General features: G+C 41.7%; 1 protein-coding gene across 2 annotated transcripts in view; it reads right to left on the bottom strand.

The window, feature by feature from the left end:
• The window catches only part of LOC127413584 (protein pygopus-like), a 118,054-nt gene that overhangs the window by 30,550 nt on the left and 63,116 nt on the right, over positions 1 to 24,388 (bottom strand). For both annotated transcript variants that reach the window (XM_051650840.1, XM_051650847.1), the window contains exon 2: positions 21,294 to 22,949. In XM_051650840.1, coding sequence (XP_051506800.1) covers positions 21,294 to 22,949 — 1,656 coding nt within the window. The remainder of the gene's footprint in view (positions 1 to 21,293; positions 22,950 to 24,388) is intronic.

The following is a 24,388-nucleotide window of genomic DNA, read 5'->3' as shown; positions in this document are numbered from 1 at the left end:
GACCCTGAAGAACTACAGGGAGGTCCCATGAGGTAACAAGGTGCAGTCTGGAGGGATTCAGCCTCCTGGTGACTCTTAGGAACCTGATAATCAGATCGTGCTTCCCTAAGGACTTACCGTCGACTGCGTCGTGGTGTGCTGCTATGGCGGCAACGTACACCTTCATGGTGGAAGGGGACAGCCTCCCTTCCAACCTCTCCTGCAGGAAGGAAAGCACTGATCCGACTGCACATCTCTGCGGGAAGAAAACCACTTAGTGAACAGACGCCACTTAAAGGCATACAGGTGCCTTGTAGAGGGGGCCCTAGCCTGAATGATCGTGTCTACCACCGCGTCCCGTCCAGGGGCCAGACATGGAGATTCCAGAGGTCTGGTCGCGGGTGCCAGAGGGTAGGCTCACTGGGGGAAACGCATGTGTACCAGTGCGTCTATGCCGAGGGGAGCCTCGGTGAGGGCGTACCAGAGCGGGCAGTGGGAGGATTTGTGGGAGGCAGACAGGTCCACCTGTGCCCGTCCGAATCGACTCCAAATCAGCTGGACCACCTGAGGGTGGAGTCTCCACTCTCTCCTGAGGGTAACCTGCCATGACAGCGCGTCCGCTGTAGTGTTGAGGTTGCCCGGGATGTGAGTGGCTCGCAGCGACTTGAAGTGCTGCTGACTCCAGAGGAGGAGACGGCGGGCGAGTTGTGACATACAACGAGAGCGCAGATTGCCTTGGTGGTTGACATATGCTACCATTGCCGTGTTGTCTGTCCGAACTAACACGTGCTTGCCCTGGATCAACAGCCGAAACCTCCGCAGGGTGAGCAGAATTGCCAACAACTCGAGGCAGTTGATGTGCCAATGCAGTTGCGGGCCCGTCCACATGCCGGTGGCTGCGTGCCCGTTGCAAACAGCGCCCCAGCCCGTTTTGGAGTTGTCTGTCTTGACCACGACACGCCTGGAGACCAGTTCTAGAGGAACACCTGCCCGTAAAAATGAGAGGTCGGTCCAATGGCTGAAAAGACGGTGACAGACCGGCATGATGACCACGTGACGTGTCCCGTGGTGCCATGCCCATCTCGGGACTTGAGTCTGGAGCCAGTGCTGAAGCGGTCTCATATGCATCAACCCGAGCGGGGTGGCTACCGCCGAGGATGCCATATGCTCCAGGAGCCTCTGAAAAAGTTTCAGTGGAAATGCTGTTTTCTGTTTGAACACCTTCAAACATGCCAGCACCGACTGGGTGCGCTCATTCGTAAGGCGCACCGTCAAAGAGACTGAGTCCAGCTCCAAACCGAGAAAAGAGATGCTCTGAACCGGGAGGAGCTTGCTCTTTTCCCAGTTGACCCGAAGCCCTAGTCGGCTGAGGTGTGAGAGCACTAAGTCCCTGTGTGCGCACAACATGTCTCGAGAGTGAGCTAGGATTAGCCAGTCATCGAGATAGTTGAGAATGCAAATGCCCACCTCCCTTAACGAGGCAAGGGCAGCCTTTGTGACCTTCGTGAAGACACGAGGAGACAGGGACAGGCCGAAAGGGAGGACTTTGTACTGATACGCCTGACCCTCGAATGCAAACCGCAGGAAGGGTCTGTGTCAAGGAAGGATCGAGACGTGGATGTACGCGTCCTTCAGGTCTACCGCCGCGAACCAATCCTGATGCCGGACGCCCGCCAGAATGAGTTTTTGCATCAGCATCTTGAACGGGAGTCTGTGTAAGGCCCGGTTCAGTACTCGCAGGTCCAAGATTGGCCGCAACCCACCGCCTTTTTTCGGTACGATGAAGTAGGGGCTGTAAAACCCCTTCTTCATCTCGGCTGGAGGTACAGGTTCTATCACGCCCTTCCGTAGGAGGGTAGCGATCTCCGCGCGCAAGGTTCTTGACCAAGGTGAAGTGAATACCGCTGAACCTGGGCGGGCGTCTGGAGAACTGTATCGCGTAGCCGATGCGTCCAAGTTCCGCACAAGGGGGACCAAGGGGACAACATCGTCAGATGTACCGGCAGGTGGGGCCTCGCGGCGGGGCGGAGCTCGAGGTGCCACACCACGTCGTGGCCGCGCTAAGTCTAGGGACATCAAAGCACTTACCTGGCTCCTTTTGACCACCCCCGGAACAGCCTGGGATGGGGGAGGAAGAGGCCTGTCCTCGTAACCCGTGGAGACTGCCACATTGGGGGCGGCTGTGTGCCACAGCTGGGTGCTCAGGGGCGGAAAGACCACCGCTGGAGCGCCAATCCTGCAAGAAAAAACCTGTGGACGGTAGTCATGATGACGACCGTGCACACCGGGTATGTGACCCAGGGAGGAAGGAAACCGCTCTTTTGCTGAACTGTTGAGTACCGCAGCCACTTGGGCATGTGACGAAATCAAACAAAAAGGCAACAAAAGATTTTCCACCCGGCCCTCCACCGGGGGATGGAGTGGTCTTCTTACCAGCTCCGGGTGAGTGGGTTCCTTCGTCCTTGGGTCGCCCGTCTCAGGGGCGCTTTGACAACCTCCGTGGGTTCTTAGGCGCTGACTGTGAGACGGGTGGCGTCTGCTTCGTGTGGTGGGCTCCACGCCGGGGCCGGGCTGAAGGGGCGGGCCGTGGCGGAGCCGGTGCAGTCACTGCAGGGGGATGCCCTTGGCGATGAGCAGACGGGGTGCAGGATCTTGAGCCATGTGCCGGATCGCCTCCGTCTGCTGCTTCACCGCCGAGAACTGCTGGGCAAAGTCCTCGACGGTGTCGCCGAATAGGCCAGCCTGGGAAATGGGGGCAGCAAGAAACCGTGTCTTGTCGGTCTCACCCATCTCGACCAGGTTGAGCCAAAGGTGGCGCTCCTGGACCACTAGTGTGGCCATCGTCCACCCGTGAGACTGCTCCGTGACCTTCATCGCTCGGAGAGCAAGGGCGGTCGCCGAGTGCAGTTCCTGCATCAAATCTGAGGCAGAACTACCCTCGTGCAGTTCTTTCAACGCCTTGGCTTGGTGGACCTGCAGGAGAGCCATGGCACGCAGGGCAGAGGCGGCTTGTCCAGCAGCGCTGTAGGCTTTAGCCGTCAGGGATGACGTGAGCCTACAAGGCTTGGACGGGAGCTTAGGGCATCCGCGCCAGGTGGCAGTGCTCTGCAGGCATAGGTGCACCGCAAGCGCCTAATCCACCGGGGGAATCGCCGTATAGCCCCTGGCCGCCCCGCCATCGAGGGTAGTGAGAGTGGGGGAACTGCGGAATCGGGGCCGGGCAATAAAAGGTGCCTCCCATGATTTTGTCAGCTCCTCGTGCACTTCCGGGAAGAATGGCACTGGAGTGGTGCGTGGCTGCTTTGAACGGCGCCGCAAGCCCAGGAACCAATCATCAAGCTGCGAGGGTTCAGGGGAGAGTGGAGGGTTCCACTCTAACCCGACGCTCGTGGCCGCCCGGGAAAGCATGTCTGTCATTTCGGCATCAGCCTGTGACTGAGCAATCGTCCCCGAGGGGGGAAGCCCAGCTGAGGCTTCTGCATCCGACTGGACAAGTCCGCTCTCCGATGCTGCGCTCGAGAGCTCATTATTTTTGCGGGCTCCAAACAAGAAGCCAGACTCGTCGTGAGACAAGCCGGCGAACTCATCCGGAAGCCCAACTGGGGCAGACAAGCATGCTGGGGAATGGGAGGTCCACGGGGGATACCCGGCGGAGGCGATCCCATAGGGGTCCCCAAATCGCCCCCAGTGCTAGTCGCACTGGCCTCATACCCCAGGTAGAAGGACCGAGGCGGGGAGTCGCTGGGGTCTTTCTTACGAAAGCAAGCCGCGACCGCAATGTTGCCATGGTCATATTCTCGCAATGAGAACATGAACCATCCACAAACGCTGCCTCCGTGTGGGTCACGCCCAGACACGAAAGACAGCGATCATGACCATCCGAAATTGAGAGATAACGACCGCAACCAGGAATAACACACAGATGGAAAGGCATCTTTAAAAAGACGTGTCTTTAAAAAGACGTTCCGGGTGTGCCGCTCTTTTAGAGAAATATGTACTCTTTCACAACAGTCAAGAATTGTAGACTAAACAGTAATTTACAGTACGGTGATGATACAGTGTGAAATGGGGGAGAAAAAACATACAGTCTCCATTAAACATACAGTGGCCCCAAAGCACTTTTCTACACCTACATTTTTTGCTAAATTATTTTTACATGGCTTGCTGTACTTATCACTGCAGTTTCCTAGTGAAATGAACACTAAAACAACGACTTTTATTTACTTTCACACAAATCATTAGTAAAATGTCAGAATATCAGTATATAAACAATCACTTTTTGCACTGTTCCTCACACAATGCTATCTTATTATGATATCAAAACACTTTTACGCATGTCTTGTAAGGCGATACATTTTAACGGGTGCCGAAATTTAATTCAAAATTTTTCACTGAAATATTACCAAAAATCGAATTATATTTGAATATTTTAAGTAGAGCTGTCAGAATTAACGCGTTAACGCATGCGATTAATTAAAAAAGTTTAACGCATTAATTTTTCTTAATTGCAATTAACGTATTCACGGTTAATATGGCATAAACACTTGTGTGAAGGGCGGAACCTTTGTAATGTGTCCGCCCGGAGTCATTACACTGACGCACACTTCACAAACAGACACAGGCTGTGTCTCGTTTGGAAGGCTGCATGCTAGATAGGACGCGTCCTTTGAAGGCTGCAGTATACCGAGTGTCCTCCTTTAAACAAGCCTCGTTTAAACGAGACGGCCTTCGTAGGACAAATGGAAATGGAACGTAACATGGTTGCTATGACAGCACGATACTCTTTAACAAATGTGAGTGAGAAGAGAACAAAGTCCCTCTGGAAGGGAATGTATGAGGTACATTTTAGGAGAGTTATAATGATGTAAAGAAAATAGATTTTACAGTTGTACTTTTAGTTTAATACTTTATTTTAATTATATATTAATATAATTATACATATTATATACTCTGCACCCATCTACTAAGGTACTTCAACTTGGGAATAACATTACTTGCGTTTGAACATCATATTTACAGGCAAATTGGCGTCATTTGTTTTTTAGACATTTCCGTTGAAGCAAAGAATTGTGGGTTGTGAGTGCCCACGAAGGATATACCTCATGCATCCTCCGAATTCCTGTGAAAGAAGGTCGCATTCGAAGGCTGCATTCGAAGTGTCCTACTCGCTTTTCTGAAACAAGACAGCCTCGATGATGTATGTGATCGACAAATGCGACCTCCGGAGGACGCATCCTTCCAAACGAGACACAGCCACAGCGCCAGAGCCCTTCTACCAACAGAGTCTACAATCTTAGCATAAAGTCCCATTGACATTCTATGGGCGGTACTGTCATAATACTCTCCTATAATAGAGCCACGGTTGTTATCTTAGTAAATAAAAGAATCTCTGACAGCGATTCCCTGTCAGTGATAAAATGATGGAGAAAGGAGCTCTAATAGCTGTATCATGTACAAAACAAGCCCAGATGGGACTTGTAAGGTGCATTTTAAATTACCACAGAAGCAAGTCAAGTCTTAACTTTTTCATGAGTAGGGTCTAAATTCCCCTGCAGTGCCCCCTGGAGTGAGTTATTTTTGCACGTGTCACTGCACAGCCGGTAGAGGGACAGAGAGCAGACGAGTAGTTTTTTATTTTATTTTAATTTTTGATTTCAATTTTTGATTTTGATTTTAGGTTACAAACTGGAAATTACAAGGGCATTATGCTATAAATGTGGTTTATGAGGACATTTCTAGTGTCCCCATAATTCAAATTGCTTAAAAAACATACTAAACTATGTTTTTTTTGAAAATGTAAAAATGCAGAAAGTTTTTTGTGAGGGTTAGGGTTAGGGGATAGAATCTATAGTTTGTACAGTATAAAAATCATAATGTCTATGGAGAGTCCTCATAAGGATAGCCGCACCAACATGTGTGTTTGTGTGTAACAAGCGCTAATGTAAACAGACGTGACTGCGTGCATCCGATAATCACGCTCAGCATGTGTTCACAATGAGTATACACGTTTTAAACTGTTATTGTGGTGCTTTTGTGATAGTTTGTCTGTCTGTTTCAGTAAACAAATGTAATATATGTCTGAAAAGACTGTTTGAGTTGCTGTTTGTGTGAATAAAACCGCATCTGCACCCAAGCAGACGTAGCTGCGTGCATGGGAAGTAGGGGTGTAACGGTATGAAATGTTCACGATACAATAACCTTCAATTAAAGTGCCGTGCTAAAATTATTAGCAGTTTAATATTTATTTATGATAATATAAGTCGCATCTCTGTATAAATCACACTGACAGAGATTGTATTCGGCAGGCAATAGGACCTGGGAGCAGCCACCACAGTCCCGACTTTCCTTATCTGCTCAAAATTCAGATGCGCTCCGTCGTGAAGATTAAATTGCCTCAGGAAATACAAATATCTATGCTTTGTAACTCTATGCTGTATATAAATAAACAGCTTTTAGTCAGTGACTAAAACAATATGCCTGTTGTATTCTATTCATTCATTAACATTAGAGACTGTCTATCTGTGGATATTTCTGATAATTGAACCCTCTATGCTGTGCATCAATTTATCTGGTTCACTTACTGAATGTTTTTCCTATGAGTGTGTTGAAACGTAGAGTTTGTTAGAAAAATAATGTTATGATTGACAGAATTTTTAAACTGGTTGCATAAAGTACTTTTGTAAAGGCAAAATATTCTGAATTGGCCACTTTAAAACATTTCTACCGTCGCTATGACTGATGTTTTCATCTGTTTGAGTGTAAGCATATGTGCTTTTGTTTGCGTGTTTGAACGGCCGACATCAATTACGTATAAATAATGTATATAAAAGTCACTTCTGACTATAAGTTACAGGACCTTTCAGATGATGAAAAAAAGTGACTTATATTCAGGAAAATACAGGTAGTCATAGAAATCTTGTACATCTGGGAGTGTTATGAAAAGGGGTTTCTAATTTATTACACTATATACTGTATTTTCACTTACATTCATCTCCGCAAAATCCTTGGCATGATTACGGATGTGGCTCTTCAGGTTTGAAGTGTTCCCTGCCTGAGCCAACACTTTTTCTACAAAGTTTACAGATTGGCTAACCATCACTGATGGTGCCTTGTGGGTCTTTTAAATAACCACAATATTCCCACACCACGGACTTCAATAATAAAGGTTCAGGCTTTGACATTTCTCTCTCTGCCATGCAGTTCACGCGTGTGGCTTTTCAAATGAAGTGATGGTTTAGTGAAACAGGAGGATGTAGAAAGTTAGAAATGTATTTGATCAAGTTTATATGATGCTATTTAAATGTAGCCAATTTGCTCTTAATTTAACTGATATTTACAATGGAAACTTTTATTCCTTTACTTGGATAAAAAAAAACAAAAAAACAATTCTAAGTAATTCCATGAGTGCAATACCGTGAATTATATATGTCAACGGTTTGATAACCTTCTCTTTTAAAACCGTGGTATACCGTGAAACCATTATATCCCTAAAGCCCGGTGCACACTGTACGAGTTTGGCCACAATTCTACCGTCCGAGACAAATTTCGGGAATCCTAAAGGATTTCTGTCATCGTAGGGCAAAATCGGCAATCTTACAACGTTCAGTGTGACATGTTCACAGACGGCCGATTAATAGCCTTTGCAATGATCTTCAGCCTCCGACGAAGTTCTGGTAGTGTCAGAAATTTAGCATCGCAGCCATATAGTGTGACTGCTATTACAACAGCCAGATGAGAAAGACCACTCCTCTGTCGCTACTCAATTCACTTGGAAAGAAACCTGCTCCGCATCTGCACCACAGCAACATTTGTGCACAGTTATCACTTTACTCAAGCTCTTTCAATGTTTTTTTTTTATTTTTTTATTTTATATAATTTTTTTAAATAAATAAATAAGCAGAAAATACTTGCAGAAAAGTGTAACACTTCAGCAATATGAAAGCATTATTCCCTGAATTAAATAAATACAGAGATTACAAAATGAAAATAAATGATTGCATTTCCTTAACACGTTTTTCTTTACATTTATCATGCATTTTCTTTACAAATTTATTTTAATTACTATTTCATTTTTAATAAATTTACTTTAAACGTCTGTAAACTTCTTTAGTTAAGACTCACACCACTCAGCAGATGCAACTGGATACAATTATAGAAATCTATGTCATGTTTGTGCATTATCCATAGGGAATTTTGCAAGACCGATATATTATTAGCCTCTATGAATTTTCTAAATTTTGCGTGGCCGATAGGTTACTAATCTAGAGGAGAAAGAACAAAATCTTTTTTGTTTTCTCATATGTGAACTGAGGATTTTGTAATTTTTCGGGCTACAAGTCTTTTTATTTCCACAATGATTATTTGCTTGTGGTAGCTCATTATCACTGTAGGCTACCTCCCACACTCACATTCATTCTCAACATCTGTAATTGTTTTATTTGTGGTCAGGCTGTCTTATTATAGGTCTTTTGACAAAATCCATCTTTCTTTTTATATGTTAGCCCAGGGGTTCTCAACAGGGTGTTCAAAGGATGCCAGGGGGTGCTGAGAGCAAATTAGTAGAGAGGGGGGCATTAGGTTACAAACGTGGGGCGTTTATCAGTCATAATAATCAAATCTATCGTCAAGTTCCTCTTTGTATTAAAACATTTATCTAGACTTGGAGTATATCAGTTGGTTCTCAATTATATGGGTTGGTACGCATTTGTACCGCGGTTCATCTGATTTTGTCTATCGTCTAGCGATGCAGCTGAAGTATCTGGTTTAGCAGCGTCAAATACACAGGTGGAGGCACAACCTCGGCTAATGCACCTGTATGGCTCTGCAAATTGATACGGCTCAATGGACAGAGCAGCGCGAGCAGGCGTTCATCAAAAAAAGATTGAGAACCACTGAGTTATGCTCGTGATGGAGTTGTATTGGAGCAACGGAAATGCTGATGTCCTGACTTTCAGAAAAAAAAGCTCTTCTGGGGTGGGCAAATCTCGCAGTTTCGCTTGTATTCCGCAACGCTCCCGTATGTGAGTCACGTTCACTGATCGGGACGATTGGGACCACAGTCGGCTGTAATGTGTATCATACAGTCTGACATAATGTCGCACACTGTGCCATGGCAATATCAATGCATTCACATATGTGTGACGGTACGTATGAAAGGGTTAACTATCACCAAAACGCAGAATGAGACGTTTTTGTCAGGAAGTGCTTTTCATGAAGCTAGATGCTGGTGTTGATGCTCTGATGCGAATCATGAACACAGCTTCATGATTGCTGTAACAAAGTGGATAGCCACATTCTACTAGCAGATTATTATTGCGGAGGATGAGAGTTTAAGAGATTGAATGCTTATTGCAATGAATATACAACCTATGTGGAGAGTAGTTATTTCAATTAGTCAAACTCCCACTTAGACTTTGGGAAACGTTTAATTTTACTCGAATTGGTGCTATTTTAGAGGATTTCTTGTGGAAGGCTTTGTTTTGAAAATGTTAATTAAGCATTATATTGTTACATATTGTTTTGTTTTCTTTCTTAAGATGGAAATAAATGCATTTTGACAAGAAAATAATGTCAAATTTCAGCAATTTCAAAATCTGTGATTAATCGAGATTAACTACAAAAAATTACGCTATGCGATTAAAAGAAATGTTTTTGGACTGACCGCACTAATTTTAATACATTATTTCAAGTAAGGTGAAAAATCTACAAGACTCAGATTTTTAAATCAATGTTGTCACCTACATCCACAAGAGGGTGCAATAAATCAATATAAACCAATCAGCATCGTGTTGTAGTGACTGTTTATGGCAAAGAACATATCTGGCAGTTAAAAAATTTGCATAAAATGATAGTCAAATGATTAACCAGTTAATATTCTTAAATATTAAGTAAAAAAGTAAAATGAGAAAAAAAAAAATTCAATATACGGTTCTATATTAACTTAGTGTTGCACAGTAGCCTATAAAAGTGCCATAGTACTACCATGGACTCAAGCATCGTAATACCATTGGTACCACATTGTTTTTTCATTAAATACTGTTGTATGTTGGTACCTAATGCTTATGCAACGAGAAACTGATAAGAGAGCAATGCATACCCTCTGAATGCGTCCATCTTTTTCTTAGTAAGCATGCTAGACATCTTTGACCATTGCGCTCCGTCTTGCTGCTTTTTCAGCATCTCCTGCAGCAACTATGCATTTTTTAGATGCTGTGTCAATTTAAAAGGAAATTTAACTTTTAAAATGTGTCTTGAGACACACACTTTCTGTTTTATTCATTGAACTGCACCTGTTTTAGCCTAAGAATGTAAGTCACCATCAGTGCTTGGTAAACATCCAAAATTCTAATGTGCAGTTTTATCTTAAATCTGATGAATGTTCGAATTTCGAATTTTAATTTGACAGTCTTACACATAACCAACTAAATTTACAAGCTTGTATACCCGCAATTAAATTATTCAGTAGCTCAACTGATAGAGCGTCGCACTAGCAATACAAAAGACTGGCACACAAGTGCTGAAGAGTCAACATGTGAGCTGAAAGTGTCATAGAAGCACCACAAAATGGCGTTTTGTTTTTGATCACATTTGCTTTTTATGACATTATCGGTTAGGTTTAGGTTTAAGGTAAAGGGTAGGGAAGTAGGTTTTGTTGATTTGCAACTCTATAGTGCATTAGCCTTAAAAACGTAATCTGTTTGGGAAATTATTTTTCTTATTTTAGTGTCACACAGTGGGCATTTCACCTTGGAACTGCCGCAATATGTGTAAGGAGACACGTAATATAATTTTGTTATACATGTATGAACGTCACTGGATTACTTAACAAAATTTGCCATTTTTGCAATTGCTTATATCCAGCTGGTCCAAAGTTTGTTAGTGGATGTATGAAGTCAGTTCCCCTAAAGTTCACAGAGGTGTCATAACAGAGTAATCACAGGTGCGGTTTCATCACATTAACAGTGGACGTAGTTTGACAACTAGAAAGTTTCAAAGTACTTTTTGTCTTTATTTTGAACAGCATATATATTGTTTTAAAATGTAAAACCTCACACAGTTCTTGGTGTGAAATGTCTTGCTTAAAAAGTGTGCTTGTGCCACTTTTCACACTGTATACATACTGTACAGAGTCTAACGAGAACATTTGAGAGGCTGTTTTTGCCTCCGTACTTTAGTACTGAATACATTCAAGCATGTTCCTTGATATTAGACAATCACAGCACTTGTGTAGCTGCATATTTTTCTAGAGACTGTGTAAATCACTGGTATACTTTTAGACTGTGCTTGTGTGTGTGTGAAGCTGCTCCCAGAATTCAGTCGCCAACACTGTCTCACTCTGTCTGCCTCCTGTCTGTCTCTCCCTTTCCGCCTCCACTTTCTCCCTCCCTCCTTCCTTCTCTATCTCCCTTCTTCCCTCACCGCTACACTCACATTCTCTCTCTCTCGCTCTCTCACTCTCTCTCTCTTTCTCAATGGCACTCACACACTATCCTTTTTCTGTATGTCTGCCTGGAGTCTGGAGTCAGACTCTCTCAGTGTCTCTACACTGACACTCCTCCCTGCTATCCCTCTCTCTCTCTCTCTCTCTCTCTCTCTCTAGCCTCCCCCTTCTCATCCCCACAGTAAGATGAAAAAAAGAGAGAATTAAAAGTGAGCTGCTTTTGAACAGACAGAGAGAAAGAGCATTTGGTGCACATGGATTTAATCACTACAGTTCATACCAAAACAGCCGCATAAAAAGACACACTCACAAAGAATAAGAAAGTATACATGTTTGACATTGAGTGAGAGCATGTCTGAAGATTTCAGCAGCTGGAAGTGTGAGCATGAAAGCAGAAATATTTATTTGTATGTGTAGGAAGCAGGTTTATGTAAGAATCTGTCTACATGCATGTGTGTGATTTACAGCAGCAACAGTAGCCTTCTCGTACTCTTACTGATGAGGGTTTGAATTTCTGAATGTCTCTCTGTTTCTCCTCCTTTCTCTATCTCCTCTGGGCACAAAGCACAGAAGCTGACACAACAAGGCTACTTTCTTACACACACACACACGCACGCACACACGCAGAATAAAATTAAGAGGCATTTAGTGTAAGACCTCCTTGTCAGTTTCTCTACCATATATAGTTACATTTCCAATTGCAATGCCCTTCATATGAACTCTTAAGTATGGGGTGAGCTGTACAGTACAAAATGGTAACAGACATAACGCAAGCAAACACAAGGCACATATCCCTATAGATGGGATTTGGGGGAATGTGCTCTCTTTATAACAGTGACATGCTCTCTCTTTGTCTGTCTCTCTCGATACCTCTCTCAGACACATTTATGTACAGCTGACCCACTTACAGCTTTTAAAAATGGTTAAAATCAGTGAATGTGCCCAAGCAGAAGAGAGACGCAAAACAAGGTTAGACACTCCACACCCTGCTGGGAGGGCTGCTGTGGATGTGTTTGCGAGTATTTGGTTTGTGTGTGTGTGTGTGTGTGTGTGTGTGTGTGTGTGGCATGAAATATTTTCTCCCTCCTGTGTCTGTTACCTCCCCCAACTTCAGCCTTGAAGGAAGGACATGAACACACACAAACAAGAGATAAAGAGAGAGGAAGAGAGCAATCCATATATGCATACATACAAACAGTGTTGAGTGGTAAATGTTAATAGTGAGAGAGAGAATGTCCATGTGCTTGAAAATATTCTATAAAGATGAGACTATTATTACTCAGTCCCAACCAACCCCTTAATAGTTCTCAACTTTCCTGAAAATCATAAATGAGAAATTTAATGTCTCAGTTGTCTCCTAGACAACAAGGTTAAATGCACTGCAAATAGAGACTATTGTTTAAAGCTGATGTGGGTTATTTTTTCCCCATCCTAGTTTAATGTGTCTTAACTAAAAGGCTATGTCCACATTAATCCGGATACATTTGAAAATGGTGTTTTCGTTTTCGAAATATTCTCCGTCCACTGCCTTTTTCAATAGTTTTTTCAAAATATTCTTCTCCACACTAAAATATATGACAACTCTTAAGTCCCCTTATAAGACATTCCATGTACGGTCTGAAACATTTGTCCTCTTGTTCCGTCGTCGGATAGCAAATCCGAGTACTGTAATTTTCCTGTTGCATTTAAAGGAATGCAATATGAAGGGTTGTGAAAAGTAACATGGCTATCAAAGTGAATAGCAGGCACAACAATGCCACTACAACATGAGCCACCATCTTGATTGTTTTGGGTTGAATGGATCACAAGACTGCATCACATGACAACAAATTCATCATCCTTTTCAGATTTCTCCATTTCCCTTGTCCACACTACTACATGAACTACTACATGAAAACTGCGTTTTCAGATTTATCCACTTGGGAGAGAGTTGTTGAAAACATATTAGTGTGAACGTGGTCTAAGTAATCCATATGCAGTAAACCAATTAGCAACATTAGTCCAACTAATAGCATTGATTAAGGGCAGTATTATTTGTTTGCTAAACATTGGCAGATAGGGTAGATGTTCAGGAAACCTTTTTGGAAACATTAATTATTTTAAATTTGCCAGTGGTTACTTTTACAACTACACACTTTACCTTTAAGTCTCCTGCTTCTGAGGCTTTCATTCACAACAAAGTCTCAAACTATGCTCAAATTTACCAAGATAAAGTCTAAAAGCAAAAGTCAGAGATTTCAATGTGATTTCATCAAATTCAGGTCCAAATTTTCTGAGCTATGCCACATTCATCCACATTCATTTTTATAGATACTGTTACTGTGTGTCAAAAATTGTCTCATTTGTTTCTATTTTCCTCTCCTACAGACTCTCAGGAGAAATATGATCTTAAGTGTCCTGAGCAATGATAAAGCAACCTCCTAGCAATAAAATTTTCCTCAGGGGCATGGTATCTGTAAATGGTGGGAGAGAGATTGTCTATGTGTGTGGACATATTCTGTAAAGAAGGCAAAGTTCAATACTCAGTACAAACCAAACACTTAACAATTCTCTTCTGCCCTGGAAACCAACTGTCCACTAAGCATCAACTGAACCTGAATTACCTTGCCACTGACCTTAAATTTGCTTAATAACTTCTGGCACAACAGAATAACATCAAAAATGACTTTAGTCATATAAACCAATGAGGTTAAAGCCCACCAGGTGTTCTCCAGCTACTACATAGACAGACAGGCAACTAGAAGCAGCCAAACTTGTGACATGACAGCACAAACCACAGAGACAGACATCAGGCATGCTTATAGCCTGTAGGCCATGAGTGTCTGTGTGTGTTCAGCATATGCTTAGTGTATGGGGTAAAAAAAAATATTGTCTACTGCAGTTGTGAGGGCAGATGAACATGATACACACACACACACACACACACACACACGCATGCGCGCGCGTTGGTGCGGCTATCCTTATGAGGACTCTCCATAGACATAATGATTTTTATACTGTACGAACTATAGATTCTATCCCTTAACCCTAATCCTACCTCTAAACCTAACCCTCACAAAAAACTTTCTGCATTTTTACATTTTCAAAAAAACATAGTTTAGTATGTTTTTTAAGCAACTTGAATTATGGGGACACTTGAAATGTCCTCATAAACCACATTTACATCATAATACCCTTGTAATTACCAATTTGTAACCTAAAAAATGTCCTCGTAAACAACCCAAACCCGCCCACACACACACACACACACACACACACACACACACACACACACACACAAAGGAGGATGAGAGGTTAAAAGAAGCACAAGGAGATATAGTGAAACAATGATTGTGTTACTAAATGTAAAAAAGGTGAGTGGACAAAAGGATAAAAGGGCTTTTCTCATTCCTAGAGAACTGGAGCTGACTAGAAACAGACGCTAAGAGAGGGTATGTGTTAGTCCTAAAACCTCACAATTACAAATTTATTCCATTTATTCATTCAATCATTAGTCCTGGTGTTTTTACAATAAACAATTTGCTCTGAAGCTTCTCTTTCTAACTTTCTCTGATTGAAGTGTGTCAGTGAGGTTAAGAAATAAAATAAAAATAGGTAACTTCTACTTTTTTTCCTCCATGAATTCACACACAAACAGACTTCCTCTAAACTGTAAGCATGAGAGAGAGCGAGAGCGAGAGAGAGAGAAAGAGAGAGAGAGAGGTGTTTGGTAGGAGGAGGGAATCCCCACTTGAGTCAATGACTATGAGAAAGAAGAAAATACCTGTGTTGTTGTAAAGTTCTTGTGAATGGTGTGTCCTGATGACAATAAAACTTTTGTTTTCTGTTCCTTTTTGTTTCTCATGGAAACAGAGTTACGAAGTCTGTCCATCACAGAGGTATCACATTTTTTTTTCTTCTGTGAAACATACCAATGAATCTCCTAATAAGTGCCATATTGTAACCCCTTCCTATTGTATATTTACAACCATGTCGGAAGATGTATTCATGGAAGAAATGTAGTCAGAAAAAAATCTTGAATGATCGTGATTGGAGATCACTAAAATGCTTGAAGTCACATCATAAAAATCCGAAAGTAGAACTCACAGCTATGTTTAATAGTGAAAGTAAGAGCATTTCCACACACACAATGTGACGAGAACTTACAGGATTGGGACTAAACAGCTGTGTGGCCACAAGAAAGCCACTTGTTAGTGAGGCTAATTGGAAAAAAAAACTTCAATTTGCTAGGGAGCATAAAGATTGGACTGTAGAGCAATGGAAAAAGGTCATGTGGTCTGATAAGTCCAAATTTACCCTATTCCAAAGCGATGGGCGTGTCAGGGTAAGAAGGGAAGTTCATGAAGCGAAGTGCCCATCATGCATAGTGCACACTGTACAAGCCTCTGGAGGCAGTGTTATGATCTGGGGTTGCTTCAGTTGGTCAGGTCTAGGCTCAGAAACAATCAAATAAAGTCAGCAGACTACCTGAATGTACTGAATGACCAGGTTATCCCATCAATGAATTTTTTCTTCCCTGACTGCACGGGCATATTCTAGGATGACAATGCCAAGATTCATCAGGCTCAAATTGTAAATGAGTGGTTCAGGGAGCATGAGGAATCATTTTCACACATGAATTGTCCACCATAGAGTCCTGACCTTAACAACATTGAAAGTCTTTGGGATGTGCTAGAGAAGACTTTAAGGAGTGGTTCAACTCTCCCGTCGTCAATACGAGATCTCAGCCAAACATTAATGTAACTCTGGATGGAAATAAATGTTGTAACGTTGCATAAGGTTGTCAAAACAATGCCACATCGAACCTTATTTAAAGCTAAAGGCAGTCCAACAAAATTTTAGAGTATGCAACTTTTTTTTTTTTGGCCAGGCAGGGTATGTGTGTATATATATATACTGTATATATATATATATATACACACACACACACACATACATACATAAATTTATAGCATCGTGGGCTGTGGTTTTTGGAATACGTTTTGGACCACGGTCACCAAAACATTTGATGGTAGACATTAGATAATGAAAATACAACGTCCTAGTCATATATAATGATTCCTATATTGAATATCTGGCAACTGCGCTGGAATGTTGTTGTCTTAATCATTTTGCTGTCAGTTATGCACCAGTACCAATACAGCCACATTTTTACACAAATATTACATTTGAGCACAGGATACATTGTTTCCCGAAATTGTAATTGCTGTATAAATACATTTATTTAGCATCTCATACGAAGTGATTCACTAACAGGCCTAAATATGGAAGCAAGTCTAGTTAGCAAGTCCATTGTTGTTACAGGATCTCACTATTTTGCATGTTTTAGTATTCTGCCCAACCCTGTATATATAGTATATGACTGAATAAATTGGACAAGAAATTAATCTAATTAATTCAGAAACAAAAAACTTGATGTGGGTTGCATAGTTAAATATGGTTTTGAAAAACAGATTTAGATTTCTTGTGAGTATTTGTGTGTGTGTGTGTGTGTGTGTGTGTGTGTGTATGTCAGACAGTTTGGGAAGTAGAAGGTTTGTTCAGAGTCCCTCTTCAGTTTGCATGGGTAGACACTAAGAAACCGGCCCCCCTTCTCTCTTTATTTCTCAATCTCCCTCTCCTCTAAAATTCTTCATCTTTTATTGGTGTGATGAAAGAGGACCACTAGGCTGAAAGAGGAGGACCCTGTCTTAAAACCGACCGCCAAGCAGGCAGACAGAATGCGCAGTGGTACTTTGAAACTCAATAGGTGCACACATTTACACACTTGGTCTTTCTCTCTTTAACATAGATAACATACTGAATTTATCTTTTCAGGCAGGACACACACACACACACACACACACACACACACACACACAGGATCTTAGCACGAATGCTTACATACAAAGACTCACATTCCTCCACTTTCTGTTCGGCTGTCCATTCAATTAACCTTTGGAGCATCCTAAATGCCCAATGCCCTTCTCATGATACACACCACAGGGTGCCCAATCCACTCCAACTTCAAGATACAAGCCCAGTCACTCCCTGCATGCACCAGAGCTATACAAGCAAATTGAGAAACACAGAGCCTTTGGGTGTTTTATGTCTTTGGGTTGTTAGGCTAATTTGACGAGTCCTGCTTAATATGTAGATCTCTCAGTGCCAGGATTATTGCAATGTGCTTAATCATCTGAGATATACGTAAAACAAAGTTCATGAGGAAAACAGAGACATTTCTTCTGATCTACAGCAGTGTTTTCCATTTTTTTTTGTCTTAAGTACCCCCACAGCAGATCAGTAAGGCTGAAGTAACCCTTCATCAACAAAAAAACAAATATGTGTACCAAAGACTATATCATTTAAGACAGTCATTTGTATTGATTTTTATTGATCAATCAATATTGCTTTGATCAATTGAAATCCCTTTATCAATACCTATTAGGGCAGGGTATTGATAAATATTGCCCAGTTCAATTCAATTCTGATTCATTTGGGTGTATTCCAGTAATAATATCTATTTTCCTTACATCTGAAAGAAATTCCCTCTCAGCTAATGCTGTTAATTTTACAGGGGACCTTCTAACTTGGTACATTATGAAATATAAATTTTACAACTCTTATTTTACCACTCGTTTTACATAATTTTGGCCACATTTTAGCATTTTAAACATTTACAAATTCAATGTATTCCATCAATAAATATGATGTCTTGATATTGCATGTATTATATTGTCTTATACAACATAATTTGTACTATTTACAAGTTTTTACATTGATATGTAGAACAAGATAAAACGGTGCTGCCTCTTTAAGACTATTGGCAGTTCAGCCAGTGAGCACATATTAACGAGAGGATGCACACGGTTTCTTAAGTGCATCCGTGCTATGTTTGATTAGAATTTATGTTGCTTTTTTTTTTGATTAACAAACTATAAAGAACAGAAAATTTATTTTAAAGAGACGTTATTCAATGACAAATGAACATGTGAAATGATGAAAATCTGATGCATGTAGTAGTTTTTTTAGCAGTTTTTCTAGAACACTAACACACTATAACTGATTCTATCGGCCCAAGCTCTTGTTCTACAATTCCCCTAACCATTACTTGAATTCTCAAAACAAAGACACATTTATCAAAACTATAAACAAAATTCACCTATTTTCACACATGTTCCAATTAGTTTAACATTTTCTGTAAAACTCTACACAGAAATGTCCTCATTTTGCACAAGTTTGATCAGGTTCTCATTCAGAAAGCTCAACCACACAAAATCATTTACTCAAGTGTCAAAGCCTGAACTTAGTTAACAAACATTTCTCCATGTGTAAACACTAAGTAAAAAACATTTTTACACACCAGGCAGAATCTTATGATAAATAAAAAGGGCCACAGGTGATAATGTGCTTTGGAAAAATGAATCCCAACCATGTTTGAAGCAAAAAAAATAGAGACAGAGACAAAGATGAAGGGCCAAAAAAAAAAATAAAAAATAAAAACAGTTGTCCCAGATCTCTATTTTGGTTGACTATTGTATGTTCTTGTGTATGGTATAACAATGCTGGGCAACAAGTCCAGCTACATCTGAGTCGTTTTACGGTTACATCAACCATTTAAACCTTCAGACAAAAGACAGATAGCCTAACTACAGTAACTGCAATTTGCTTTACATAGACAAATAAAGTAGCATACAGGGCTTCTATTCTACATTACTGCAAGTAAAAGGCTACTGTACTATGTACTGTAGGGGTACAGGTTGTATAATGTACTGTATCACATGTTCTTGACACTTGTACTGATAATTTGTGAAAATATATATCCTAGACTTTGTCTAGCCCAACTGTACTTGCTTTACCCAGAATCACTTTACAGTACTGTAATGTAGGCCAGTGGTTCTCAACCTTTTTTGAGTACTGGACCCCCATCATACCTCAAACCAGTCTCGGGGATCCCTTAACATTTTTTTCATCATCCCAATTTCCTAAAGGGCGACTTATAGTCTTACTAGCTACTTATTTACATGATACGTACTGTAATTGATGTCAGCCGGTCAAATGCGCTGTACACCAAAACGCATATACTAACACACAAACATGAACATCAGTCGTAGAGATGGTAGCGTTGTAAAGTAGCCTTTTCAGTGTATTTTGCCTTTATAAAGTATTTTACGCAACCAGTTTTATTCTGTTCATCATAACATTATTGCCAACAAACGTTGTCAAACACAACTCCTCACATGCCCACAAAATGATGTTTCATCGTAGTAAAAACATTCAGACAACCAGATAATTAATGCATATCAAATAGGGTTGCAAAAATCAGAAATATCCACAGAAACACAGTGGCTAACGTTAATGAATGAATAGAATACAACAGGTATATTGTTTTACTCACAGACTAAAAAGCTGCTTATTTGTATACAGCATAGATACATATAAACAGATGTGGCATTTTTTTCGTGAAACATGAACAGAATATGAAAAACTGTTACACATTATTACTTACAGCAAATTCTACCGATTAAAACAAGGCCAAATACTGCATGTACAGATGCTGAGGTAATGTTCATGGTGCGTGTCTTGAAATTATTCTGAGCAGCTGAAGGGAAGTCGGGCAGCAGTTCCAAGGTCCTAATGCCCAACATATAAAACCTCTGTCAGTGCAACTTATCTGTGTTTTTTTCCCTCTCTCAACAACGCGATTTTCAAATATATTTTATATTATTCTATGGACCCCCTGCAATTACGCCACGGACCACTAGGTGTCTGCGGACCCCCAGTTGAGAAACACTGATGTAGGCAACTCAAATAAGCTTTTTGAAAATGTCCTTAGTGTTTACCTGCACACTTCCATATTTTAAGCAGTATGATGTACTATAACCTCAAAACATTTACAGATTGACCTGCAAAATTCTCCCTTGTTGATTAAGGCTTTTGTTTTTAATTGAACGCACCGATGTGTTGTGAACATTGCAATAGTTTTATTTGTGTGTCATTTGAAGCCAATGTTTAATTTTGACAGAAGATAATTGTCTTTGATGTTTTTGACTGAAATATTTGATTTTGACATAAAAGTTTGTGGTTTGTACACACTGGTGTGTAGTTTTGAGACTGTTTATAGTTTCTAGATAATGGTTAATTGTTTCATGAAATTCCGCTTAGTAATCGAGAAAAACTGTAATACATATTGTTCATTTCATACTTGACTACAAAATTACCTGAAAATGCCCTTACCTAATTTTTACCCACCCCTAATCCTTATTATTTTTAATTTAAGCCATACATATTGTTAGGTTCAACATGGCAAAATCCAATTATTTTCGCTTACCCCCCCACTGGAACTTTCTCTTTCTTCTGTGCTAGCTATACTACTATCCTGTACTACTACAGCCACCTTGAGAGCTTGGCAGTGCAACACTGTAGATGTTGTTCAACTTTGTATGACAAATTGCTTGCTGTGTTCCTCATTTGTAAGTCGCTTTGGATAAAAGCGTCTGCTAAATGACTAAATGTAACCCCCTGAGTTGGGAATCACTGGACTACAGTAATCATCCCCTACCTACACTTATACTATATAGTATTATTAATTTAACAACTACAGTATGATACAAAGGACTTGATCATGTGCATACTGTTCTACTTTCTCACTTAAAAAACACATAACCAGCATTTAGACAAAGTGAAACTGACTTGATATGACAGTATCATAAGTTCAAGCCAATGTTAAACCAAGAAGACCATGAGGCAAAAACCACTAGTCATCCAGGTAGCTAAACATCTAAAGCTCAAACCATAAGTTGACCATTGTTGTTCAGACATGATATTAAGATTAGTGAGAAAGTGTTTACGGTATATGACATACTAAAAAGCCATTTAAAAAATAAGTACTTACATCTCTGCAGTGAGGCATAAGGCCACCTGCCTGCATCCCCCTTTGCATGCGCTGCGGCAACAGATGAGCATGTCCTGTGGCTGATGTGGGTGGTGAGGACTGCATGCTAGCACTGCGGTATCCTCCCACACCCAGAGGACCCAGTTTTGTCACAGAGGGATCAGGGTCAAAATGTCGTAATGGCTTGGTGTTGTTGAAGGAGTAAGGCTCTGGGCCCATACTACCTGTGTTGTTCTTGCTTATTTGCAGCTGTGAGGGTTTTCCCTGTGCTGTTCGTGCCTGCATGAGTAGGCTGTTGGGTGGCTGGGTGGATGTGATGGCCTTGAACAGCTGACTAGACATTCCAGGTACTTGATTATTTTGTGAGTTGAAAAGATGTCCTTGGGTGGGGGGTTGTGTCCCTGGTTGGCACTGCCCAGCTGGGTTCGGGTGTTTATCTGGTCGGTACGGAGGTGATGGTCGAGTGCTGCTTGACGTTGGGGCCACACCAGGGAGGTAACTTGCCTGAGAACCTTGGATGGTAGTAACTGACCCTCCTGATGGGGCATTTCCAGAAAGAAGGCTGTTCTGGGGGCTGAAAGGAGGTTGAGCAATTGCCGGACTGGCTAGCTTTTCTGGTCTGTAGGGTGGTGAAGGTCCTGTAGATGGGGCTGGAGCCATGCTAGAGATAAGAGAGCTCTGGGGGCTTTGAATATTACCTGCTGGACTGAAGGGCTGCTGGTGAGGAGAGGAGTTAGGCAGTTTGTCCCCTGGTCGGTAGGGTGGAGAAGGACCAGCCCATGAGGTGCCTTGCTGGCCTAATCCTGATAGCCCTGATTGGGCATGTGGCTGACCAGCACTGTTTTTAGAATAGTGCTTATTATTTGACGCCATCTGCTGAAGCTGTTGGGCCCGATTTACCTCATGCCAGTTGGATCCAGGCCGGCTTGATAGGGCCGCAGAAAGCATGGGTGACCGTGCTTTGTTCTGCCCTTGTGAAGAGGATGAAGATAGGGGTGATGCGGAGAGTGGAGATGGAACTGGTTTGGAAGGGTGTGGTAGGGTGTAAGGTGCCCCTGCGGGACTTGGACCCACCTGAGAGGAACCAGCCTGAGAGAAACCAGGGGATTGAGTGAGGTGGGCCTCCAGATGTGACTGTCTCTGTGGGGACCTTTTGGGGGTCCCGTTACCATCCGGGTGGACAAAGCCTCCAGTACTACTTGCCTGGTCATCGTTCTCTTTTCCCAAGATCTTCTCAATGTCAAGCTCTGGTAAAGAGGGATCAGGGTTATTTGTAAGTTCATCCAAAATCTCCTGCAGCTCCTGTTCAACTGAAGGAGTGGCTGAACTCCCATTTGGATTGAAGTTATTCGTCAAACCCCCTGAGCCTCCTCCACCTCCTGAAGTTGATCCAGGACTAGCAGTTGGGGGTACAGAATATGGAGAACCCAAATTGTTGTTGTTACTATTGAGTCTGTTGCCTTCCAGTACACCTCCCTGGCTGCATATCCCAGATGAGAAAGTGGATTGAGGGTAGCTGGGGCACATTGCAAGTGTGACATCTTCTAGGCATAGTCTTTTGGCACCTCCCTGGGTCATAGATGTGTCAGAGACCCCGTTTAGTGATGCAGAACCCTCCACAGCCCCAGTCAATTTCCTCTTCAGGGATCCTGACAACTAAGGAGACAGAGAAAAAAAAAAATTTGTGATCACTGCCATTTTAAAGATTCCATGTTCTACTCATCTTGACAAGAGATGAATGGGGATCTTCACAATAAAAAATAAAATAAAAAAATAAATACATTTAGCTAATCAATCTAGTATCTCTGTATAATGGAAATCTACTAAAAGTCTAAATCTTGACAAATCTAGACATTTCTCAAGTATATTTAGCTCTTTTGGCAATTACATGATTGTGTTACCATGGGCGGACTGGTCTGTCACTGCCCATAAATGGTCTGTTGGGATCTCAAGGCTCTATCTTTCAACACTACCAGTATGAATGTGGTAGGCCCAGCTGCTGTTCAATGGTGACCAGAATTGGGATCATTCAGCAGTTCATTTCCATCAGTGCTTTTGGGTCAACACTCTGCACTTCTTCTCCCTTTCCCCATCCTCCCAATTCTAGTCCTCAGGAGAGCCCCCTCAGAGGATAAAGACTAAAGAGCTACCAAGCAAAAGCAACTCATTGACATTCAGAATAAAGATGTTTGCAAACACACAAATCACATGATATAAAGACAGTTTTTTAAGATGTTCAGGCTTGACAGATTTCCTATTGTCAAAGGCAACAAAGCAAGCACTGAATAAAACTTAGAATACAATCCTGATAAGCTCTAAAAGTGTTTTTTTTTTTTGTTTTTTGTTTTTTAATTAATGTATACTTCAAAATAAACCAGAAAAGACTGTGTAAGGTAGGCATTAACAATGTCATTACAAGATTCAAGTTTCTAGCATCGACCCCCTCCCCACAACACTTGTAAAAGCGCGGTAACATTTACCTTCAAACGGCGAATTTCCGAGGGCGAAATACAGTAATTTAAAAGGGAATCTGCACGACTGTGAATTTTGCGCGATTGATGTGGCGAAGAATTTCCTCTCGCGGATTTCATGAAGAGTTCAAGTTTGGTGAACTTTGACAGGCGAATTTGGTTGTTGACCAGTAGGAAGTTGCTTGGTTTGGCAGTGACCTCTGTGTGGACAGTACTTCGTACACAGCTACACTGTATATTCACAATGGAAAAGGATTTCATTTTAGCAACAAGTTTCTTTATAACATCACTCTCACGGAGTATAAAGTGCAGCATTAAAAAGAGGCTGCTGGCAATTCGTTTTTTGGTGGTTTCAAATGCGCTCAACGTCCCACGTAATTTTACAATAAAAATGTTCGACAACTTTCTACATTGTCTACACCTAGATACAATACAAGAATATCTAAACACTATATGTACTGAGTTTTAAACCTCACGGCCTTCCCGAGAAGCTGAGCTGTGGACACTGCTAGTGAACTTCCTACATATATAACCCTTTCCTTCTTTCTTTTCCTTCATCCCCCCAGTAACCCCACCCCCCTTTTTTGTCTAGGAGGTTTACCACAGATTCCTCTCTGACTAGAA

Source organism: Myxocyprinus asiaticus, chromosome 2 (genome assembly GCF_019703515.2).
Source record: "Myxocyprinus asiaticus isolate MX2 ecotype Aquarium Trade chromosome 2, UBuf_Myxa_2, whole genome shotgun sequence".
In the NCBI taxonomy this organism is placed as follows: Eukaryota; Metazoa; Chordata; class Actinopteri; order Cypriniformes; family Catostomidae; genus Myxocyprinus; species Myxocyprinus asiaticus.
This window is presented reverse-complemented; position numbering and strand designations above follow the sequence as displayed.